Below are 24109 nucleotides of genomic sequence, written 5' to 3'. Positions count from 1 at the left end.
ACTACACGGCTGGTACAACTACACCGATCTCATTCTGCATATATTTTACATATGTATTCCTTCTGTTGACTATCTCCACAACGTACACAGCTGTTCACACGTGGTCTCCACTTCAGCCTGTGAGCCCCTGGAGAGCAGGGATGGTCTTTTACTTTGGTCTCCCTCGCATTTAGTGCATGCGGTGCCTGTAGGTGTTTAATGAATGCTTATATACTGATAGCTGGGTCTTTGGGGACAGGAGTTGTTTCGCTCTAGACTTCCTGTCTCCACTTATTGATTGAGGACGAGAAGAGGTCCCAGACAACAGGTTAAGACTTCCTACGTGGTTCCCTCTGCTCTAGAAAACGGTTGGGCGCATGCGCATGCAAAGCGCAACTCTTCCACCAAGTGCCCCTCCCCCTGCTCAGCGGCACTTCCGCCCTTTAAGAAGATGGCTACACCCAAACTGCGTACTGAGGAGAGCTGCTTCGTTCGTAAAGAAAAAAGAAGCAAAGGGACTGGCATTTTCACTTTTGCCCTTTACTAAGATGGCGACGCCCATTCGGGCCCTCCAATTTCCTCCCCTCGCCTTGGCTCTTCAGTGACGTGCACGCGAACGAGACGGAAGCGTCGGGCCAGACTGACTTCCGCCCTTCCTCAAGGTGGCGGCCCCCAGGAGCTACACGTCAAGTTCCGCCCCGTTATCTGGCGCAGCCGCAGCAATGGCGACGGGGGCGAGGCTGGTGTGAGCTGGTCCAGGTGGACGCTGTGCATTACTGGCCAAGGCTTCTCTGCCACGTGACTCTAGGTGGTGGGCACTCTCAGGATGTCGGAGGGCAGCTCAGCGGGGGAACCGGGCCCCGCCGGAGGGGGCCGCCCCTCGCTGCCAGGGGCCCGGGGGCTAATCGGGCGGCGTCCCGCGGCCCCCCTCACCCCGGGCCGCCTCCCTTCTATCCGTTCCAGAGACCTCACTCTTGGGGGCGTCAAGAAGGTAAGAAGGGTAGTTAGAGAAGGCCGCCCGCCCAGGCTAGCCCCGGCCCTGCTTTCCCGGCTTATTGCACGCTCTTCCGTCCCCCGCGCTCCGTGCTGGGTTCCTTAGCCTTCATCTCCCGCTTCCGAGCCTTTGTACAGTCGGTTTCTTCTCCGCACTCTTCATGCCAGTGTCGCCTTCCTAACTTAGCTTGGCGCCTCTCGAGGCCGGACCCGCATGTCTGGTGCTGTTGGAAGCCCCCTCCGATCCTGCCAGAGTCGTCAGTGTTCTTTCCCAGCTCAGATCATATTTATGTTTACTTCGTTTATCTCGGCTGGAAGGGTTTGGGTTTGTTTGAATCCTCCTAGCTTAACACTGCGCCCTGCACGTAGGGAGTTCTTGTTCCATTAGGTGGATCCCTTGCTGCAGGGACCCCTGACATCTCCAGTGTGGGCGTTCCCTTCACAGACTAGGAGCCCTGCCCTTAAACTTTACGATACTTTAGTAAAAAAAGTTTTTAAATAAGACAAAGTAAATCTACTCTGTGCCAGGCATTGTGATAAACAACTCTCTTTTACAAATAACTCATTCATTTGGTCCTCACCACTATACTGAGAGGTAGGTGCTGTTATTTTATAGATGAGAGAACTGAGGCAGACGGGTGAAATGATGTGCCCCAGGGCACACAGCTAGTAAGCATCATCTGAGGTTAAATTTGATCTTGGGTCTCCCGACTGCCGGTTCAGCATTTCTGTTTCACCACCTCTGATGCCTAGCAGAAAGCACATGGAGTTGGTATGGTTGAAAGATTCCATCTCCTTGCGGCCAACCTGGTGATCTGGCTCTCTCTTCATAACCAGTACAGCCCTGGTCCTTGGACAGCAGTGGTCTGTACTGGACATTTTCCAGCATGGCAGGACCTGTAGGAGCTTGTTTTCCTCTGGCATCACAATTGCTTCCTCCCCAAGATAAAGCATCAGGAAAGACTTAAATGAAGAAATTCATTTCACAAACATTTATTAAGTTACAGCCAAATACTGCAAATGGGGAGAGTCTGAAAATGGTACCGAAGAGGTAGCTGAAAATGAGTGTAATCTTTTCCCTTTGGTGCTTACGTTCTGTGTCAAAGTTCTGTGTCATGTATACACAGAGAAGTCAATACCAAATATAAAGAATGCTGGGCCTGGAGTCAGATTCTTCTTCCTGAATTCAAATCCAGCCTCAGACACACTAGCTGTGTAACCCTGGGCAAGTCACTTAACCCTGCTTGCCTCAGTTTCCTCATTTGTAAAATGAGCTGGAGAAGGAAATGGCAAAGTAGTCCAGTGTCTTTGCCAAAAACCTCCCCAAATAGGTTCACAGTCAGACTAGAGGAACAACAAGAAGGAGTTAAGAGGAGAGAAGAGCCCAAGGGGGGTACTTAATGGTGGTGGTAAATCTAGAAAGGTTGGCACTTGAACTGAGTTTTAGGGTTCTAGGGATTCCAAGAGATAGAGGTAAGGAAGGGGAGCTTTCCAGGCACTGGATGCAAGTCTATACAAAGGCAGGGGGGTTGAGTAAGTAGTCTAGTTTAGTTGAAATGAAAAGTGTATGAGGGAAAGTAATATGAAATAAGTCTGAAAAGAGAAGTTGGAGTCAGATTATGAAGGGCCTTAAAAGCCAAGCAGGAGTTTGCCACTGACTTTTTTTTTTTGAGGCAGTTGGGGTGTCTAAGGCTGGCTTTATAAACTGAGAGCCTCCTGAGTCCAGAGCTGGTGCTGTATTCACTGAGCCACCTAGTCACCCCCAGTGATTTATTTTTGAGTGGGAGAAGTGACATAGACCTCTCTGCTTTAGGAATACTGATTTGGCAGCTGTGTGGATGTTAGGTTGGAAAGGGAAGAAACTCATTAGAAGGCTATTGCTGTAATCCAGCTGGGAAGTTATGAAGGCCTGAATGAGGTTGGTGGCTCTCTGAGTGAAAGGGATATATACAAGAGATGTTTAGTGGCGATGATAATAGCAATTCTTTAATCCTTAAAGGACCTGAGATTTCACTGATTCAGATGAAAGTTCTTTCCCTGCCTAGTAGGTAGGCCACCTTCATGTGTTGCTATGGCTTTAAAAAAAAAAAAAGACAATCTTTTGTGACAACCTGTTGGCAGCCTTTTGGTGATGAAAGTGATACCTGGCTCACTGGCATACAATGTGTGATTTACAAAATGCTGTCCTCAGCACTGTCTTTGAGGTGGATAATGCAGGTGTTATGCTCTCCATTTTTGCAGGGAGTTGGCCACAATTCACCAGACAAGAAAGCAGCTTAACACTTCTAACTTCTAACTCCTAGAGGCCAGTTTTTCACCCCCACCCCTAGCTTCTCTGCTTTAGAAACTCAGTACCATGGTTCTTAAGTTGTTTTCCATATCCACCAAAGGTTACATGAGGGATAAACAAAGGGAGGAAGGCTCTGCCAGACTGGAGGAGCTTCCAGTACAGACCTGTGAAAGGCTGTAGTCTCTTTTGTCTGAGGATCAGCCTAAGTATCACCATAGGAGAGAGCAGCTCGCTTTTCTATAGCGTTTTAAGGTTTATAAAACAATTCCTTACCAACAGCCTTGTACAGTAGACAGTGCAGCGTATTTTCTGCCTTTTACAGTGACTCACTGGGAGTCACAATTGCTGGGCTCACATGGCTACTAATGTTGGAGCTGGGACTTCTCTCCAAGTGCAGTGTCTTTGCCATCATGCCACCTAGCTTTGCTGAGAATTCAGTTCAACAAACATTAAGTGCTTGCTAGGCCTTCAGCTGGGGCAGGCTTCTCATAGATCAGCCTTAAAGATCGAGTAGAGATGCTGTGAGAGTTTGCCCCATGTTTGGGACAGTCTTTGCAAATGTTAAGGAGTACATGAAAAGGACAGCATTGTAGAAGATTTCGAGGTGGAAGAGACTTTAAGCTCTTCCTATTTCATAGTCTGGAGCCCAAAATGACTTGCTAGAAGTCGCTCTGTACATAAGTAGAGGAGCGAGGACTTCACAGAATCATAATTTTAGAGGTGAAAGGCCTTACTGGCCCCCAGTTCAACCCATCTCTGAAAAAGCATGCCCTACCTCCTTTGGTCTGCTTGCTGTACCTCTCATTGTTGGAGGCAGTTTTTTGGTCACCTTGAGCATTAATTTGTATCACTGCAGATGCCAATCTTGAAGGGCAAAGCCACTGTGTTTCATACTACAATATATCACCTAGAGGTAAAAGCCAGATTTTAAAGGTCTTAAACGTCAAGCTAAGAAATGATTTACTTCAAATGAGGAATCACTGAAGGATCTTGAGCTATATGGGTCATATCTGTGCCTGGGAAAGATTATTTTGGCAGTTTTGTAAAAGCATTGATTAGAGGGAGGAGAAACTAGAAGCTTGAGAGACTAATCAGGAGGCTAATTTACTGATTATTCCATCTCTCTGGGCCCTAGTCTGCTCTGATTATTCCATCTCTCTGGGCTCTAGTCTGCTCTTTTGTGTTGTTAAGGGGGTGAATTAGGTGGTCTCTGAGGTTCCCTCCAGCTCTGATTTTTCTGTGTTTCTGTTCAAGTAACCTAAAGGAGAGGTAATAATGACCTGAACTCTCTGAGGATGTCTTTTTGAATAGAGAAGAGGGGGTGAGTTTGAGGGAGATCATAGAGATCAAATTGATAAGACTTGGCTACTGATTAGGTCCTGGGGGGAGAGAGATAACTCCCTGCTTTTGAGCCTGGGTCACAGGGAGACTAGTGATTATACCATCTGCAGAAATGAGGAAGGAATTAGGAAGAAGGTCAGGTTTAAGGAGAAATGAGTTAAATGTTGGATGTATTGAGATACAGGTTCCAGGGACTCATGTAGCTTACTCCACAGAAATTTAGAAATATAGACTGAAGCTCAAGGGATTTGGGCCTTCCTGGAGCCCAGGCTTTCTGGTTTTTGGTTACTTCTGCTGTACATAGAGTGGCTGTGAAGGAAGACCTGCAGTAGCCGTCCTTGCCCCTTCATTGCTGCCCATCACTTACATCGTGTAAGGCACAGTTGTTGGCTACAGAGCCATGCGATGGGCTGCAAAGCATGGAGCAAAACTCATAGTGTCCCTCCTCATAGAGTGTCTTATTTGCTGTTGAAATTAGGTTAAAGTAAACTTTGGGGCACCTTTAAAGAGAAAATGAAGTCATATAAATGAATAGTCTGAGGGAGGTATCTGGAAAACATAGTTTTCCCTAGGTAATTATGGTGACAGGGTTTTGCATGCTGATTGTGTATTATAAGCAAGTGGTCTGGGTGTTTTGTTTGTTTTGTTTTTTTGCTCTTTGTAGGGGCAGTTGGGGTTAAGTGACTTGCCCAAGGTCACGCGGCTAGTTTTTGTGTTGTGTCTTGAGCCACATTTGAACTCAGGTCCTCCTGACTCCAGGGCTGGTGCTCTATTCACTGCACCACCTAGCTGCCCCAAGATCTGGGTGTTTTAAATGGAGGTGGAATGACATATAAAGCTTCAGTGATCTTGATCAATCATCATCAAGTCAACAAACAAATTAATTTCCAGGAACTCTTATTAAGGATCTACTGTATGCGGTCCACTGTGTCAGACTTAAGGATATGTAGATAAATGTTCTTGAAACAGTAAAGGTGTGGTTTATAGAGTGTTAAGTCTTAGAATCAGGAAGATCTGAGTTCAAATCTTACCTCAGACACTCCTTAGCTGTGTAACTATAGGCAAGTCTTTACTGCCTCAGCTTTCTCCTCTGTAAATTTAGGATGATAATAGCATCGACCTCCCAGAGGCAACAGATGGTCAGTGAACATTTATTAAGCCCCTAACTATGTGTGAGGCACTGTGCTAAGCATTGGGGATACCAACATGAGAAAGAAAGTCCCTGCCCTAAAGGAGCTTACAGTCTAATGAGGGAAGGAAGCTGAAATGCAGTAGGAGAACAGTGTCAAGGGGGGGTCCTGGGGAAGAAGTCAGCAAAGTCTAAAATGAGTGCAACCAGGGGGGAAAATGAGGTGTCAGAGTGCTTTGCAAACCTTAAAGTGCTATATAAATGCTTATTATCATTATTATAAGATACAGACTCTGACCTGAAGAATAAGGTTTGTACATAAACAGGCTAGAAGGGTAAAATACAATAAAGGCAAAGGAAAGGACTAGACAGGGTATTATAAGAAATTTGTGGTTTCATGTGGGGGATTAGGGAGGGCTTCATGAAGGAATATAAATTGGGTCTTCAAGAAAGGAAGGATTTTTAACATGTGGAGATATGGAGAGAGGAGTTAAGAAGAAAAGAGAAGGTAGGACAACAAATAAAAATTGATGATGTGGCAGCTAGGTGGTGCAATGAATAGAGCACCAGCCCTGGAGTCAGTGGGATCTGAGTTCAAATTCTGCCTAAGACACTTCTAGCTGTGTGACTCTAGGCCAGTCACTTAACCCCATTGCCTCTCAAAAGCTCCCTCCTTCCCCCCCCCAAAAAAAAAAACCCAAGACATTTATCTAGAGCTTTAAGGTTGGTAAGCTTAATTAAATCATTTTATATGCATTATTCATTCAATCTTTATAACAGCCATCTATAGATATTATTATCTTTATTTTGCCACTTCATAATTGAGTCAAGAGATGGTGACTTTAACACAATAACACAAATAGTAAGTGTCAGAGTTTGATTCTAAGCCCAGCTCTCTCCTAGTGTCAGGTCCAGTGTACTTTCCACTATCTATAAGATTAATTTTATTTGTCAGGAGAGTAGAGTATATGCAGGTAATATTTCAAGGTAAGTCTGGGAAGATAGGTTAGAACCAGGTTATGGAGGGCCATAAATACCAAATAAATAAGATGTTTAGACTTTATTTGGGAGTCAGAGGGATGAGATCAGAACAGTTTATTAGGAAGATGACAGGTAACTTGTGAGTGGAGATGGGATAGGGGTAAAAATATCTGATTAGACTTCAGATTATTTTTAACACCAGTGCTATGGCTAGAGCTGCCACCTCTCTCCCAGCCATTTCCTGAAGTCACTAACCATCCACTGAATCACTGCAGAAGCTCAACCCAATCACCTCGATTTGATATTGAGATGGTCAGCAGAATCTGCCTTTGTAGTGGAATATTAATTAGCATGAGATGTTGTCCTTTAGAGGGACTATTTTTTTTAACCATAAGGAGCATAAAAGGGATATTTATGTGAGAAAAGCAACTTGAGACAGTTCTGAGAACCTAAGAGTAAACCGTCTCTCAGATATACTTAGGGAACCTTTTAGAAAGCTCCTCAAAGTCACAGGTCCTGACTAAAGGTGGGGATGGTTGTAAGGCGTTGTCGTCTATAAGCTCATTTATATATGGTCCTTTTCAGGGTTTTAAAGGAAAATGTCTGAAAAATGATAAATTAAAGAACTTTTGGGGAACTATGGAAAAACTATTTTTTTGTTTGTATTATGCCTGATAGAACTGGGGATTTTGAGTTTGTGAGTTAGAAATAGATTATTCTTTGTAGGAGGTCCTGTTTTGAAGCCTTAGGAGCCAGAAGAGACTAGGCAAAGACAGTAGATGAAAAGGCAGATGAAGAAACAATAGCTGCCTGCCTGTGTTGTCCTTTGCTACCCTCTGTGACTTGAAAGAGAGCCACCTAGGGGGAGAGAGGGGCATTGTATCTGTCTTGCTGTGATTTGTGCTCCTTAGGGGAGAGCTTGCTTTGCTGAGAGCTGATTGGAGAAAACAATCCTTAGCTGTTTGAAGAGCTGACTGGGGAACATTGGCATCGTCCTTAGCTGCCTACTGCTTGGGAAGGGGAAGCCCTCTCATAACCCATAGAGAACAGAGCAGCCCTGGTTAGATTGGCAGATTCTGGTCTTAAGGTAATTACTGCTTCATGGAAAGTGTTTTGCCACAACTTTTCTAGACTATAACTTTGTTTCAGTAACCTGAAAGTAGAGAAGTAGTTTCCTGCATCAAAAGACGAGAGAGGCTCAGAAAGGAGCAGATGATGCATGATGGAGACCCTTGCCTAAAAAAGAGACCACTGACATTGAGGCTTGCAGTTCAGTCATGAGTTGCTTCATGCGTGAGTTTCCTTAAATCATTTGCCTCATTGCTAAGTTTTTCTAAGTGTGTGCCTGTTCTCCCCCACAGACACTATATTGGTGGAAGAGTATGGTTCAAATCAAAATTGTCATATTTTTACTATTTCTGCTTTTGATTTCTATTGAGAAAAGGTTATATTGTGATTATTATTGCTTTGCCTCTTGTTTCAAAATTGAGTTGAAGGTATCATTAGTGACTGACTTATTTAAATGGGAATTGCATCATCAGAAGCACAGAAGCCACAATGGTGAGCAGAAGAGTGTAACCTCCCACACACTGGGCTGCCCTTAGTACCCTTAGAACATGAATAATAGCAGTGTGGTTGCATCATTGACTAACCTACCACTGTGAGAAAGAACACATTGTCCCCAAACCTACCAGCCTGTGTCCAAGTTGGGTTGAGTAAGCCCAGAGAGAGGGGAGGGATTGCCAGACCCCATGCCAGTGGGGAACACTGCCAGGATGAATCTGTTTGTGTCACATCTGTGCTTTATCAAAAATAAGTTTTTTTTCCCATGGATGTAAAGCTGCAGATTTGGAGGTAGCAGGGGAGAGTGACGGTAAAGCTACAAATAAAGGCAAAATGAGCCTGAATGAGGCAAAATGAGAGTTGGGAGTTCCATTCATACCTTACTATATGACATGGATGTGGCATTAGATACTTTCTCTTCCTAGGCCAATTACCAGTTCTGTGAAACTTGAATCTCTCTTTAGTTCATGATATTGTATAAGTAAAAAAAAAAAAGTTGATGAATGGTTGGCATGGTGTTCTATACTTTATGATCTGTATTATTTTACTTCCAGAAAACCTTCACTCCTAACATCATTAGCCGGAAGATCAAGGAAGAGTAAGTGGTTAGGCCTCTTGTGAGGCTTCCCCTCATTTAACTGTTTTAGAGTCTTGGGACTATGAAGCTGTTAAGGTGGACTGAAGGCCAAGCCTTGGTCTAGTTAGGCAAAGAAAAACCAAAGACTTTCCTTTGAAATCCTTTTCATTCTAGCAACCCTGTAGTCACAAAAATCCCTTCCTAAAACATCTTGTGTTAAATATCTTAAACTCTGTATTTCAGTAGTTACTAGTTACTAAAGTTGAAAGTGATGGGAATCCTGCTATAAGGATCTGTGCAGAGAAAGAACAGAAGCAGATGGATTCCAGTTTGAGTTCTGACTCGCTTTACCTTAGAATTGAACTGTAAGGCCCCATGACTCCAGACCCCACAAAATAAGGAGATGCTCCCCAGATTAGAACAGATCTATGTCCTTGAGATCAGCTTTTGAGGTGGGGAGAATAGGGTACAACTGCTCTTAGGCAAAGTGACACTTTCCTTTCCTCAGGCCAAAGGAAGAAATATCAGTCAAGAAAGAGAAACGGGAGAGGGATCGAGATCGACAACGAGATGGGCATGGTCGAGGAAGGGGTCGTCCAGAAGTGATTCAGTCCCACTCCATTTTTGAGCAGGGTCCTGCAGAAATGATGAAGAAAAAAGGTATAAAAATATTGGGGGTCAGAGTGGAAGAAATAGGTGGTGGATTTGAATTAAATCTTTGAGTTGAGACCTAGGGATGTTGTAAGTGGCCAGCCAGCCTGTCATGAAGAAGAATAAGGGGTTGGTCTTAATGTTCCCTAGTTGTGTTCTCTTCTTCTTGAGTTCTTCCTTGTCCCAAATGGCTGAATGATTTCCTACAGGGAACTGGGATAAGACAGTGGATGTGTCAGACTTTGGTCCATCTCATATCATCAACATTAAAAAGGAGAAGAGGGAAACAGATGAGGAAACTAAACAAATTCTACGCATGCTGGAGAAGGATGATGTAGGTATTGGGTCCCAGGGAGGTTCAGGGGGAGGGCCTCTGGGAAGGCATGACTATAGAAAGAGTTCTTACTTATGTCTTCCAAAAGGCTGGTCTTGGGAATTTTTGCCATCTGCCCCTTGGTTGGAAGAGAGCAGGGCACCATTAAATGTTGTGCATTTCCTTCTTGCCTAGTCATAAGAGTCTTCTGATTCTTCCTTCTGGCAGTTCATAGATGACCCAGGGCTCAAGAATGATACACGAAACAAACCTGTGCAGCTTCCTCTGGCTCACTCAGGGTGGCTTTTTAAAGAAGAGAGTGAAGAGCCTGATGTTAAGCCCTGGCTGGGGAGGACCAAGGAAGAGAACATGGAGGTGGATATACCAGCACTGAAAGGTATCCTTCTTACCTGCCAGCTTGTCTCCCTTTCTCCTTCACAGGGAATCTTTCCAAATAGTCCCTTCAGGGGCTGTTTATTGACAAGTGTTTCCCCAAGCTGGCTACAGAGAAATAGGGCCTTCCATGCCAGGAGGTTGCCAGCATTGACAAGTGTTTCCCCAAGCTGGCTACAGAGAAATAGGGCCTTCCATGCCAAGAGGTTGCCAGCTGCTGCCCTATGCTAGACCATGTGTCCAGCACCAGTAGCTTGGCTGTCTATAGCCATCTGGCTCCTGGCCCACTGACATGCCACCTGCAGAATGGCAGGATGCTCAGGAATGAAATGCATCCTCCGAATTCTGTCCTCAAGGAGCACTTGGCATTAGAAACCTACAAAAGATGAATGCACACATACTCCCATGTCTCAAGACTGGTGCAACATATGTTACAATATATGTTGTGATATGTTCTTTTTATGACCTTACCCTGGAATTAGGGAATGCTTCCTGGCTCTAAAAGGTGTTTCAGAGAGGCTTCTTGAGACTGTGCAGTTTCTTTTCTAAATGTTCATTTGGTCAGATCCATTTATGGATCTCCCAGTTTGCACATTTCTGGGTCACTTGCTATAAAGTCTTTAAAACATTGAAATTTCATAAATACATAAGTACTTTCAAGTGAGTTTTAAAATTTTTTTTAGTGCAGAAATTTCCAAACTTACACATATGTACCACACATGCACACACCCCTCTAGAAAAGCTTCCCAGTAGGAATCCCTTCATTTGTTTTCTCTGGGGCAGTAAAAGAGGAACCACAAGATGAAGATGAGGCCAAGGCAGCTGCCCCATCCCGGCCTGGCCGAATGGCACCTGGACTTCCTCAAGATGTGTCTGTGGCAGACTTACTCAGGGAACTGAGTTTTGCCAAGGAGGAAGAGCTTTTGTTCCTGCAGCTGCCTGACACGCTTCCTGGTCAGCCTCCTACCCAGGACATCAAACCCATCAAGACAGAGGTTCAGGGAGAAGATGGGCAGATGGTGCTTGTGAAGCCAGAGAAAGACCGGGTATGGTTGGGGCAATGAGCTTGGCACACAGCCAGGGAAGAGAGGTCCGAGGTTAGATGGAGGGAGCCCGAGTGTGTATCATTCCCCTTCTGGCCTGACTTTTGTCAGGAATACTCCTCATTTTCTCCTCCCTGGCTCATTTGGGGATTTTGGTATGGGGGGGGCTCTTTGGAAAGTCAAGAGTTCAGTTCCTTTGATTTCCTACCTGACACTACCGTTTATTGGGGTAGTTCAAAGTCATAGGGAAGAGGATTGCTCACTTCCTTGGCACAATTAAGAATGACTTATCTTCTTTCTCATCTAACCTGTAGGAAGCTAAACTGGCCGAGAACCTATGTACACTGAGTGACTTGACAGAGGGTCAGGTGGGAAAACTGCTTATCCGAAAATCAGGAAAGGTACAGCTGCTTCTGGGCAAAGTGACTCTGGATGTAACTGTGGGTACTTCCTGCTCCTTTTTGCAGGTAATATTTGACAGTAGTAACCAATAAATTTCTAAGGGCCTATGGAGTGAAATTCTTTGGTAGGGATCTTGGAGCTGGGTGCTGAGTCAGAGAAGCAGAGAAGGTTGGGGTTTAGGAAAAGCTGAGACTGAGTAGCAATGAGATTATTCTTCCTTCACTTGTAGGAGCTGGTGTCTGTGGGCATTGGAGACAGCAGAACAGGCGATCTGACAGTGCTGGGCCATGTGAAACACAAGCTTGTGTGCTCCCCTGATTTCGAATCCCTATTGGATCACAAACAGCGGTAGAACCAGCCGACTGAGGGTGAAAGGGGTGCCATTGGCTTTTTGCCCTAGGATTTTCATTCTTGAACTCCTTTGGGATCCAGAAGATCATTCCAACCTGCAGCTCCTGCCTCCAATAAATATCATGGCTGGCTGTCCAGAGATTATAATGGTTCAATGACTTCTTCCCAAGTAGTGATGAATGGCTTGATAGCCTTTGGAGAGAATGGAAATAATGTACACATGCCTGCTGCTGTATTTCTGGGCTTGTGCCCGCTCTATTTATACTGTATATTTATGTCTCCTCCTTTTTGTGCTGACTGTATGCCTATGTGCTGAAGGGCAGTGGAGACCCAAATGGAGCCATGGAAAATAAGACTATTTCTTTTGGTTTTTCTCTTACTTGAATCTCCTGGAGGGAAGTATAGGTGTTTCCTGTGCCTTAACTTCCAACTCTTTCCCCTAGTCCTTTGTCAGCTGTATCTCAGAGGAAAAGGCTCCAGCTTTACTCCTCTCAAGCAGAAAACACAGGAAAATCTACTATTTTTAAAGGTCCTGAAACAAACTGCAGGATACCCTTTTTGTCATGGACTCTTCTTAAGCCAGCATTTTGCTAGAATGTAGGCTTTGTTGGAAGGCATGAATAGAGAAATTTATGTCAACACACTGTTTCTTCATCTTCATGTGCTCTTGACTGATTTGGGGGGCCCAAGCCACGCCTAACCACTGTAGTACTTTTCCTCTGCTAGAGTAGCTAGGTTCCCCTCAGAGAGGGATAATTGTGGTGACCCCAAGGTATTGTCACCACCCTTAGTCAAAGGTTGACATATGCCTGGATAAGAAAAAAGCAATGGGCTTTACAGAGGGAGGCCCTCTGTGATGTATGTAGTGTGCTATTTCAAAAGCCTTAAACTTGGATAGACCCTACTTGTGTTCCCCACTCTCCCACCACCGTAAAACACACCTACTCTTCTTGGATCACAGTTATAACTTGGCTTTCATTCTTTGGCTTTTATGTTTGGAGGTCCATGGTATTATTGCCTTCAGTATACAGGTTGTCTTGGATCACCAGGCATTTCATTCTTCCAAGGGATAGCCCCTTGAGGAGAAGCTTGCCTCTCCTTTCCCTTCTTAGTAGAATCTGTATACCTCCTGATGCAGCTGTACCGAGTTTCCTCCAACATTAGCTACACAGTGTCATGTTTACATGTCTCAGTTTGCAAGGAGTAGGAGATGCAAGACTTCCAGATATTCTCCCAAAGCATTGCCTTGTTCAAGGAGGATGTAGTATTACAGTTTTGCATAGATAGAGGGAAAAACCTGTTCTCTAGCCTTATGGTCTCTAAAGGCACAATGAGGTCCAAAGCAGGGTCCAGCATTGCATCTGTGGCTGGTACCAATGGCCCTCTCCCAGAGATGATCTTGGAGCTTAGTGCATAATTTCTTAGGAGAGGAGAGTTCACTTGGGGCTGAGACTTGTTCCCAAGAAGCCCTTTGCTGTGAGCCTACTAAGCTGCTTATTAAATGGAAATGAGGCCTCGAGAGGCTATAATTTCATAGAGATGACCCTCTCCCTGCTTCTAAGTGGCCCTGGTGAGGAAACTGATTTCCTGTAGTGAACTCTTTTCCTTTGTTCTGTTCCACCACTGTATCAGTCATGGATGAGGTTCTTCCCTGGTCCCATCATCTACAAACCTCCTGGTCAATAAATGGTTACAGAGGTCAGTAGAACACGTGGCTATTGCTCTGTCCATCTGCTCACATAAGTTCATGCATCTCTGCTTTGTCCTGGAAAAGCTGCTTTTATGCTAGAAAACACAGTTTGGGATAATGACCTGAAAGCTAGCCTTGGAGGTGGGGAGATCCTGGGTTCAGGTCCTGCTACTGACACTTAATGGCTGTGTGAACTTGGGTAAGTCACACCTTCTCAGGACCTCAGAATTAAGTTGCAAAACAGTTGCTGATCTGTGTTGACAAAGGAAAATTCATCCCTGGATATTCCTTATGCAGTGAAATCATAGATCTAGGCCAGTCCAGTGTCTGGAGAGGAAAGGCTTCCTTGGAAGTGCAGTCAGTTTAGGCACCATTTCCACAGGTTGAGGGGGAAGTGAAGCTGACCAGAATTGCAGATGAGCCTGGATTTCCTTGGACTCTCTAGGTCACCATTGTTGCTCCTCTTTTGAAGTAGCTGGTGGCACAGTGGATGGAGTCTGGAGTCAGGAAGACCTGAGTTCAAATCCAGCCCGAGACAGTTCTGTCACTTTATAGAATGTGCAACCTGAGTTGCTCATGAACCTGAGTCTTGGTTTCCTCATCCATAAAATAGGAATAATCACAGATCTTGACCTCTCAGAATTGAAAGGCTGTTGAGTCCAGCCACATATGATATATGAGTGATGATCTGACAACCAAGCCTCCAGCTTTCTATAGAGTTTCAGTGAGAAGGCATCTGCTCCATCATCATACAACCCAATGGATAGCACTCATTAATTAAGTTTTTCCTTATGTGAAGCCTATACTTGCCTATTTACAATTTCTACCCATTGGCCCTAGTTCGATTTTGGGGCCAATTAAATCCTCATAGATTCCAGCTCTTAAAATCTTTGAAGAAAGATCTTGTCTTCCCTAAGAATGATGAGCACTGCAGTTTTGGGTGGCGGCTTAAAACTTAAATTAGTAGACATGCATTTATTAGGCATTTACTATGTGCCAGGCAATTGTGTTAAGCACTGGGGATATACAAAGGAAATCTGTTCCCCCCCCCCCACCCCCCCCCCCCTCCCCAAGGAGCCACCTATTCTAATAGGGGAGACATGTAAATAATTAGCAACACACAAAATGTATAAAAGTAGATGAAAGTCTGAAAGGGGAAGATGTTTGGCCGCTAGGGGAACTAGGGAAGGCCTCTTGCAGTAAGTGGGCTTCAGGGAACCCAAAAGGTATAGAAGAGGGATAGAGTATTCTAGGCAGGGTAAACAAGTTGTGCAAAGACATGGAAATGGGAGATGTTTGAGGGACTGCAAATAGGTCAGTGTAGCTGGATTCTAGAGTGCCTCAATGTGAGTAAAGGTGGGAAAAAGGCAATATAGTCATTATATAAGGAGCTTCAAATGCCAAACGATGCTTTTTGGTTTGGTCCTGGAAGTAATGGGAAGCCAGTAGAGCTCATGGAGCAGAGAAGGAATAACATGATTAGCTGAGTGTAGGAAAGATTGGAATGAGAAGAGAAGAGGTAGGGAGGCCAGTTAGAAGGCTATTGCAATACGGGAGGGAGGTGGTAAGGGCCTGCTGTTAGATTTGTGACTGAAGAGAAAGCAGATGAGATATTGTGAAGGTAGAAATGAAAAGATTTGGCAACAGATTGGATCAATAGGGTAAGAGAATTCAAGGATGACACCAAGGCTGTGTGAACTGAGTGAATGGGAGAAGGTTGGTACTCTCAACTGTAATTTGGAAGTTTGGGAATGGGGAGGGATGATAAAAGCTGTCTTTGAGATCTCTATGGGATGTTCATTTCAAAGCGTCAGCTGGAGATGGGATGACTAGCTCAGCTGAGAGACAAAAGCTGGCTATATAGGTCTGAGAATCATCTACATAGAGATAATGATTTAACCCACTGGAATTTGATGAGATAACCAAGTGAAGTTAAATGGCCTTCAGGGGTTCTTAACTAGGGATCTGAACTTGGGGATGGTGGGGCAAATACATCCTTAGTTTCACCTCAATGAAATTTAGTATTTCCTTCAATTTCTTAAAACCATTCTGCAGAGTCCATTGACTTCACCAGACTGCCCAAGGAGTAAATCCATTACATAAGAAAGACTTGTATTTAAGTGAAAAGAGAAGAGGGCCTAGGGCAGCTCTGGCAGATAGAGTCATTGGTTTTAAATTTTTATCCTTTTGTCACTTGGGAGTTCCTGGCTTCTGTCAAAGCAGGGGCAATTATGTTGCTTTATATTGAGCACCAGCTCTATAATATGTCAAACTTTAACACCATTCCTCTGTGCCTAGAGATATATCTTCTTGTGATTTTAAATTTTTATTATTTATTTTTAACATTTTTACTTTAAAAATTTTTAGTTCCAAATTCTCTCCCTTAACAAACCTCTCCCACTGACTGAGAAGGCAGGCAATATTATATCAATTATACATGTGGAATCTTGCAAAACATTTCTATATTAGCCATATCACAAAAAAAAAGGTGAGAAAACTATAATTTGATTAGTTCTCTCTCTGGAGGTAGATAGCATTTATTTTTTCATCATAAATCCTTTGGAATTGTTGTGGGTTGTATTGATCAGAGTAGCCAAGTCTTTCACAGTTACAACATTGCTGTTACTGTGCACAATGATGTCCTGATTCTTCTTGATTCATTTTGCTTCAGTTCATATGGGTCTTACCATGTTTTTTCTGAAACCATCCCCTCCATAATTTCTTATAGCACAACAGTATTCCATCACAATCATATGCCATATCTTGTTCAGCCTTTCACCAATTGGAGAGCATCTCCTTGATTTCTAATTCTTTTGCCACAACAAAAAGCTAATAAAGATTTTTTTGTACATATATGTCCTTTTCTATTTTCTTTGATCTCTTTGGGATACAGACCTAGTAGTGGTAGTACCGGGTCAAAAGGAATGCACAGTTTTATAGCCCTTTGAGCATAGTTCCAAATTGTTCTCCAGAATGGTTGGACCAGTTCATTATTCAACAGTTCATTAGTATGCATATTTTTCCTCATCCCTGCCAGCATTTGTCATTTCTGATAGATGTGAGATAGTACCTCACAGTTGTTTTAGTGTGTATTTCTTTAATCAATAGTGATTTAGAGCATTTTTTAATATGACTGTAAATAGCTTTAATTTTTTTTCTTCTGAAAACTGCCTATTTATATCCTTTGACCATTTATTAATTGGGAAATGACTTTTATTTTTATACATTTGACTCAGTTCTCTATATATTTGAGAAATGAGGCCTTTATTAGAAAAATTTGCTGTAAATTTTTTTTAGATTACTTCATTGTGGTGGTTTTTAGCAAAATGTAGTTTCCCTAATTATCCCTTTTAATTGGGTCTATTTTGCTTTTACTTTGTTTATCTAAAACCATGATTGTTACCCCTGCCTTTTTTACTTCACCTGAAGCATATTAGATTCTACTGCAGCCCTTTATCTTAACTCTGTTTTTTCCGTTTCAAGTGTTTCAAGCCTACTTTCTGCAAGAGGCCATCCCTAGTCTTTCTGTTTCAAGTAAATAACATATTGTTGGATTCTTGTTTCTAATGCTTTCTGCTATCCTCTTCCATTTTATGGGTGAGCTTATCCCATTCACATTCACAGTTATGATTACTATGTATTTCCTCCATCCCATTTTCTTTTGTTTATTCCTCTTTTTATCTTGTCCCTCCTCAATTTTTTTTCTTCTAACCACTGCATCCCTTAATCAGCCTTCCCTTTTATCATTTCCACACACAGACTTTATCTTCTACCCTTCCCCTCCTATTATCGTACTGGGGAAAATAGATTTGAATACACAACTGAATGTGTTGTGTGTGTGTGTATTCTTCTCTCTGAACAAATTCCAATGAGAGTAAGGTTCAAGCATAGTGTTCCACCACACCCCTTCCATTTTCCCCTCTACTGTAAAAGCTCTTCCTTGCCTTTTTTATGTGATAAAATTTTTTCCCATTTTACCTCTCTCTTTTCCTTTCTCTAAGTGCTTCCCTCTTTCTCACTCACTTTATTATTTTGGAGATCATTCCAACATAATTGACTCACACTCATGCCCCCTGTCTATGTAAACTCCTTTTAACTACCCTAACAACAATAAGATTATTAGGAATTACATGAATCATCTTCTCCTATAGGAATGTAAACAATTTAACCTTATTGAGTCATTTATGATTTTTACTTGTTTATCTTTTTATGCTTCTCTTGAGTTTTATGTTTGAATGTCACATTTTCTGTTCAGTTCTTGTTTTGTTTTTTTAATGGAATGCTTGAAAGTGCTCTATTTCATTAAGTATCCATTTTCCCCCTAACAGATTACATTTCATTTTGCTGGGTATGTCATTCTTTGTGTTATCTTAGCTTCTTTGCCTTCTGGAATATAATATTCTAAGTTCTCCACTCCTTTAACCTGGAAGCCACTAAATCTTCTTTGATCCTGACTGTGGTTTCATAATGTTTGAATTGTTTCTTTCTAGATGCTTGCAATATTTTCTCCTTGTCTTGGGAGCTCTGGAATTTGGCTTTAGTATCCCTGGGAGTTTTCATTTGGTGATCTTTTTCAGGAGGTGACTGATGGATTCTTTTGATTTCAATTTTATCCTCTGGTTCTAGGATATTGGGCATTTCCTTGATAATTTCTTGAAACATGATGTCCAGGCTCTTTTTTTGATAATGGCTTTCTGGCAGTCCAATAATTCTTAAATAATTTCTCCTCAATCTATTTTCCAGGTCAGTTTTTTTTTTCTGGATTGACATTTCACCTTTTCCTCTATTTTTTTTTTTATTCTTTTGACTTTGCTTTATTGTTTCTTTATGTCTTATGCAGTCTTTAGCTTCTGCTTGCCTAATTCTAATATTTAATTAATTATTTTATTCAGCACGCTTTTGTGCCTCTTTTTCCTTTTGGCCTATTCAGGTTTTTAAGGAGTTACTTTCTTCAATGAATTTTTATGCCTCTTTTACCATTAGGCCTATTCTGGTTTTTTAAGGTCTTATTTTCTTCAGTATTTTTCATGCCTCTTTTATCAAACTATTTTTCATAATTTTTTTTTGCTTCACTTTCATTTCATTTCCCAATTTTTTCTCTACCATTTTTATATCTTTCTTTAACTTTTCTAGGAATTCTCATTAAGCTTGAGTCCCATTAGCATTTTTCTTGAGTCTTTAGTTGTAGATGTTTTCATATCTGCTTCAAACTTTGTGCCTTGCTCTTCTTTGCCATCATAATAACTTTTTATTGCCAAGTTCTTTTTACTTTTTGCTCATTTTCCAGTCTATTTCTTTTTTTTTTTTTTTTGGAGGGGGAAGGTAAGGCAATTGGGGTTAAGTGACTTGCCCAGGGTCACATGGCTAGTTTTTTGTGTTAAGTGTCTGAGGCCAGATTTGAACTCAGGTCCTTCTGACTCCAGGGCCAATGCTCTATTCACTGTGCCATCTAGCTGCCCCCAGTCTATTTCTTGATGTTGAACTTTTTGTTAAAATTGGGCTCTACTCACCTAGGGGTGGGGAGACACTGTCCCAAGCTTTAGGCTTTTTCTGCACTGCTGTTATCAGAGCTAGTTCTAGGGGTCTTCAAGTTTTTGGTGCTTCCCAAGTGGTATAATTCAGGTGGAGGTATGGTCAGTGCTCTCCTGGTCTGCATTCTGGTCTTTACCTGAAGGGTCCCTGCTCCCACAAGTACTAGTGTTCCTTTTGGCCCTGGAACTCTGACCGGGTTCCCGGCTCTTCTGAAACCATAAGTGCTAGTGCTCCTTTCTGCCTTGTAACTGAGACCAGGGGCCCTGCTCCCTTGTGAACAAACTCAAGTGTTCCTCTCCACCCTGGAACTGCAACCTAGCACTGCTATGGGCAATAGAGTTGCCAATCAATGCCAGCTAGTGCCCGCAAAGGTTCACCTGTAATCTCTCACTAATCAGTTGTCTGATCCCCTTCTAGTCTCTGGGCTGAGAGCTCCTGAAGCTGTTGCTGTGGCAGCAGCCTCTAAGGCCCTCCACTGGTGCTGCTGCTTAGCTCTAGGCTGACATCCATCTGGGTAACACAGACCTCTCTTCTAGACCTGTCTTAAGCCAGAAAAAGGTGTCACCCCAACCTTTTGTTGGCTCTGTGACTCCAAAATTTTATTTGAGGGGTTATTTTAAAGTTGTCTGAAGGGGAATATTGGGAGGACTCAATCGGGTTGATGTGTCTAATCTGCCACCTTGATAGTTATTGTTCTGCTGGGCACTTTATTATTTCATTTGTTCCTCACAGTAACCAGGGAGGTGGGTGCTATTATGGTCCCCATTTTACAACTGAGGAAACTGAGGCAGGCAGAAGTTAAGTGACTTGACCATGATCACAGAACTAGTAATTATCAGATTAAGACTCAGGTCTTCTTACTTTCAGGACCTTTGCTGTAGGCACTGCAGCATTTAGCTGCCCTCTCTAAAATGAAATGGGGTTGGATTAGATAGCTTTTGAGGTCCCCCAAGATACTTCTTGTTAATGGTTTGCCTAAGAATAGCAGGGCCAAGGGTCAGAAATATTCAGCTAGAATTCAGTGGTTTCAGACCTATTTTCTAGTTTTAACCTTGACTTGCCCTATGACTTTGGGCAGTCACTTATTGTATACCTCGATTTTCCTATTTTATCAATGAGAAAAATAAACTTGTCCTATGTCTAACTATGGCGATAATAATAGCAAATACTTTATAGTGCTTACACTAAGTGCTTTGCAATTATTTGATATTCACAACAATCCTGTGAGGCAGGTGGTATTATTATCTTCATTTTCCAGGTAAGGAAAGTGAGGCAGACAGGTTAAGGGACTTGACCAGGGTCACACAGCTAGTAATTGCCTGAGGCCAACTTTGAACTCAGGTCTCCTTCACTCCAAGCCGGCAGATACTGAGTACCTATTATTTGCAAACTCTACTACATGAGTTCTTAACATGGGGTCTGTGAACTTTTTAAAAAAGATTTTGAAAACTAGTTTGATATAATTGGTTTAATTTATAACCAAATCCTATATATTTTTATTTTTATGTTTTATTCATTTAAATATTATTTAGAGAAGGGGTTCATAGGCTTCACCAGGCTACCAAAGGGGTCCATGGCACATAAAAAAGATTAAGAACCTCTCTTTTTTTTTGTAAGTGGTATTTTATTTTTTCTAATTACATGTAAAGATAGTTTTCAACATTCATTTTTTATAAGATTTTGAATTCCAAATTTTTCTCCCTTCCCCCTCCCCAAAGCAGCAAGCAGTCTGTTATAGGTTATATATGTGCAATCATGTTAAATATATTTCCACATTAGTCATGTTGTGAAGAAGAAAGAGAAAAAGGAAAAACCACAAAAAAAAAAAAACCGCAAAAGTGAAAATAGTATGTTTCAATCTGTATTGACTCTGTACTTTCTCTGGAATGTGGATAGCATTTTCCATCATGAGTCTTTTGAAATTGTCTTGAACCACTGTATTAGTGAGAAGAGCTAAGTCTATCATAATTGATCATCCCACAATGTGGCTGTTACTGTGTGTACAATGTTCTCCTAGTTCTGCTCATTTCACTCAGCATCAATTCATATAAGTCTTTCCAGGGTTTTCTGAAATCTGCCTGCTCATCATTTCGTATATCACAATAGTATTCCATTCCATTCATAAACCACATAAATGACAACTTGTTTAGCCATTCCTCAGTTGACGGGCATCCCCTCAATTTCCAATTCTTGTCCACCACAAAAAGAGCTGCTATAGATATTTTTGTACGTGTGGGTCCTTTTCCCTTTTTTTATGATCTCTTTGGGATATAGACCTAATAGTGGTATTGCTGGGTCAAAGGGTATGCACAGTTTAATTGTTCTTTTGGCAGAGAAGAACCTCTACTCTTGAATTTTTTTCCTAATAGTCTCACTCTAGGATGGTGAGACTGTGATAACTAACAGCTGACAGCTGTCCAAGCTGACAGCAGAATTATTATACATACAATCTTAATTCAACTAATTTCAACTGTTTAGCTAGGTATAGCTAGGTTTAGCTAGAAAATACTTTGCATAATGCCTAGCATGTAGTAGATGCTATGTAAATGCTAGCTATTATTATGATTAATTATCATTACAATGCTACTACAAAGTGTCCCCAAAGTCTTAGTGCAGTTATAAGCCATTGAAACTTAAAACTGAACTAAGACTTCCTATATTTTGCTATGTTCTTGTCTGACAGCTGAAAATTTAGAATTAATGTGCTGAGGAACTTACTTTCCATTTTAGAATAATGATTTAGATTTATCTTGATTTTTAACTTTTTTTTAACTTTCTTTAATCTTCCCTTTGCTAAGAGACACTTTGATGGTGGACTGTGAATCTATCTGTGCACTTCTTATCTATTCTGACTCTTTCCTTTTTATATGACTAGTTTTCTTATCACTTTTCTTCCTTTTCTCAGAGGTGTTCTTTCTATTCTATTTGTACAGTTTTCTTTCTAATTCACTTCAACAAATATTATTTGCATACTATATGCAGAGTGCTTTATTATACACTGGGAGAAATACTAACAGGTTGTCCCCTACTCATATCCAGTTCCCTTTTGACATTTTCTCTTTCAATTTTATTTCCCTCCACCATTCCATTTTCCTCTATGACTTTCATTTTTGAAACCTCTTGCCCTGTATCCTATCTCCCCACTCTACTGTTCTGATTTCTCATTTTCTATCTTTTCAAAGCAGTAATCAGTCAGAATAGAAAGTCTTTCTTCTTGATTGTCCCTTCTTTGCTAAAGCAGGGATTCAAAGGTATAGGTGCTCTTGCTAGAGTTGTAATTGGGGTAGGATGAGTATACAATTCAATTAATCCAATTGGCCCAGGGTGAAATTGAGAGCTTCAGTAGACCTTTGGTCTATAATCCCTGTGCATCATAGACCTCTTTTAGTACCATACTCCAGGCCTCTGCATCCAAAGTGTAAGATTACCTCTCTGCCAGACAGGCCCTGAGTCACCACCCCCCTCTCCAGTAGCCTCCTACTGCATCAACCACAAGTTCTCACCACATCCTAGGGTTGAGGGAAAAGTGGTTACTCCTAGTACTGCCTTATTCCTCCACTTGCTACTCTGCCTCCTTCCATAAAGGCTTTACTACCTGATAGATAAGCCCTTGTACTCAATGTCCTAAGTGTGAGTGGTTTACCATTAAAGCCACCTGAATGCTACAATGAAAGTGAAGCCTGGTAGATTGAAATTGGGCTCTGGGGGCACTGCTGGTGACATTTTGCCATGCCCAGTCCCTATTCCCAGCCTCACTGCCTGAGATTCAAAATCTCTAGTTATAGCAATATGGCAGATATCCTCCCTAGTAATATATGGCCCTCACATTTCTGAAAATGTGTTTTACATGTGTCACAGCAGGAAACTTGTGCATTGTTACTGTAACATTCTTAGAACTTGATCCCCTGTGTAGTATCTTCTTATTCCGGATAAAACAGTTCTAGATTCAATGAAAGGTAGGCCAGAGATGGGGGTAGAAGGGCCAGGAAACTCATGACAGGGTTCAAGCAAGAAGTGGGAATGTATTTGATGAGAAACTGGACTATGCTTTTCAGCTCTCTTTTATGCACAAATGTTTGCAATTGTGTTGATCTAAAAGCAGAGTTAAATTGTCTAATGAGAAATTTCCTAACAATGAGGACTATTTTAAAGTGAAATGGCCTTATATATCAAGGCTTCATGGCTTAGGCTAGTTGGCCTCTGAGATTCCTTCCACTGCTAAAATTTTATGATTCTGACAGGAGTCTAGACAAGGTGTAACAGGAACATGAAAACCAAAAGATCATTTCCAGTTGGAGCAGTGCAGGGATGAGTAGTGGAGGGATATGAAGGACTTGGATTTAAGAGGAGTAAGAGCTTGTAGAGTTAGGCCTGTATGGAAGGAAGGAACAGAGATCGTGAGTGGGGGAATCTATTTCAAGTGGAGGGGGCAGTGAGAATAAAGGCATGAAACCTTGAGAGGCCACAGTCTTAACAGAGTTTGTCTGGAGCATATAGGAATCCCTACTGAGGAAGCTGGAAAGGTAGATTTGAACCCTAACACATTCCAGAAAGCCTTGAATGCCAGCATGTTTACACTTTATTGCTGAGGCAAAGGGAATCCACTTGGTTAATTTCATTTGATCTTTGTAGCAACTTTAGTGGCAAATACTGATATTACGGTTTCACACTTAAGGAATTGACATCTGTAGACTTGACATTACTTTAGTGGTTGGCAAAGCAGAATTTCCAACCCCGGTCTCCTAACTCCAAGCCTAGGGATCAGCCAGGACTACAGGAGACATGAAGGAGGTGAAACCTCATTATTCTCTAAGGGAAAGACTTTTGTAACTAAATAGTCCTTAATCTTGCAATAAAATTGGGTTTATGAGTTACCTCGTA

General features: G+C 42.1%; 1 protein-coding gene across 1 annotated transcript; it reads left to right on the top strand.

Annotated features, from left to right (window-relative positions):
* Positions 1-453: 453 nt before the first annotated feature.
* POLR3D (RNA polymerase III subunit D) lies at positions 454-16549 on the top strand. Its single transcript, XM_069075706.1, has 8 exons — positions 454-970; positions 8831-8874; positions 9362-9513; positions 9714-9838; positions 10046-10214; positions 10994-11256; positions 11568-11720; positions 11885-16549. The coding sequence occupies exons 1-8, from the start codon at positions 806-808 to the stop codon at positions 12005-12007; spliced, it is 1194 nt and encodes a 397-aa protein (XP_068931807.1). The 5' UTR covers positions 454-805; the 3' UTR covers positions 12008-16549.
* Positions 16550-24109: the final 7560 nt, after the last annotated feature.

Source organism: Petaurus breviceps, unplaced genomic scaffold (genome assembly GCF_028583685.1).
Source record: "Petaurus breviceps papuanus isolate PSGF00001 unplaced genomic scaffold, PetGlider_PUasm1.0 90919, whole genome shotgun sequence".
In the NCBI taxonomy this organism is placed as follows: domain Eukaryota; kingdom Metazoa; phylum Chordata; class Mammalia; order Diprotodontia; family Petauridae; genus Petaurus; species Petaurus breviceps.
The sequence above is the reverse complement of the archived record's forward strand: the minus strand, read 5'-3'. Positions and strand labels throughout refer to the sequence as shown.

Coding starts and splice junctions, on each gene's coding strand:
- POLR3D (XM_069075706.1), top strand. CDS start 806: ATGTCGGAGGGCAGCTCAGCGGGGGAACCGGGCCCCGCCGGAGGGGGC. Junction 8,875..9,361: donor AGCCGGAAGATCAAGGAAGA/GTAAGTGGTTAG, acceptor TCCTTTCCTCAG/GCCAAAGGAAGAAATATCAG. Junction 9,514..9,713: donor AGAAATGATGAAGAAAAAAG/GTATAAAAATAT, acceptor GATTTCCTACAG/GGAACTGGGATAAGACAGTG.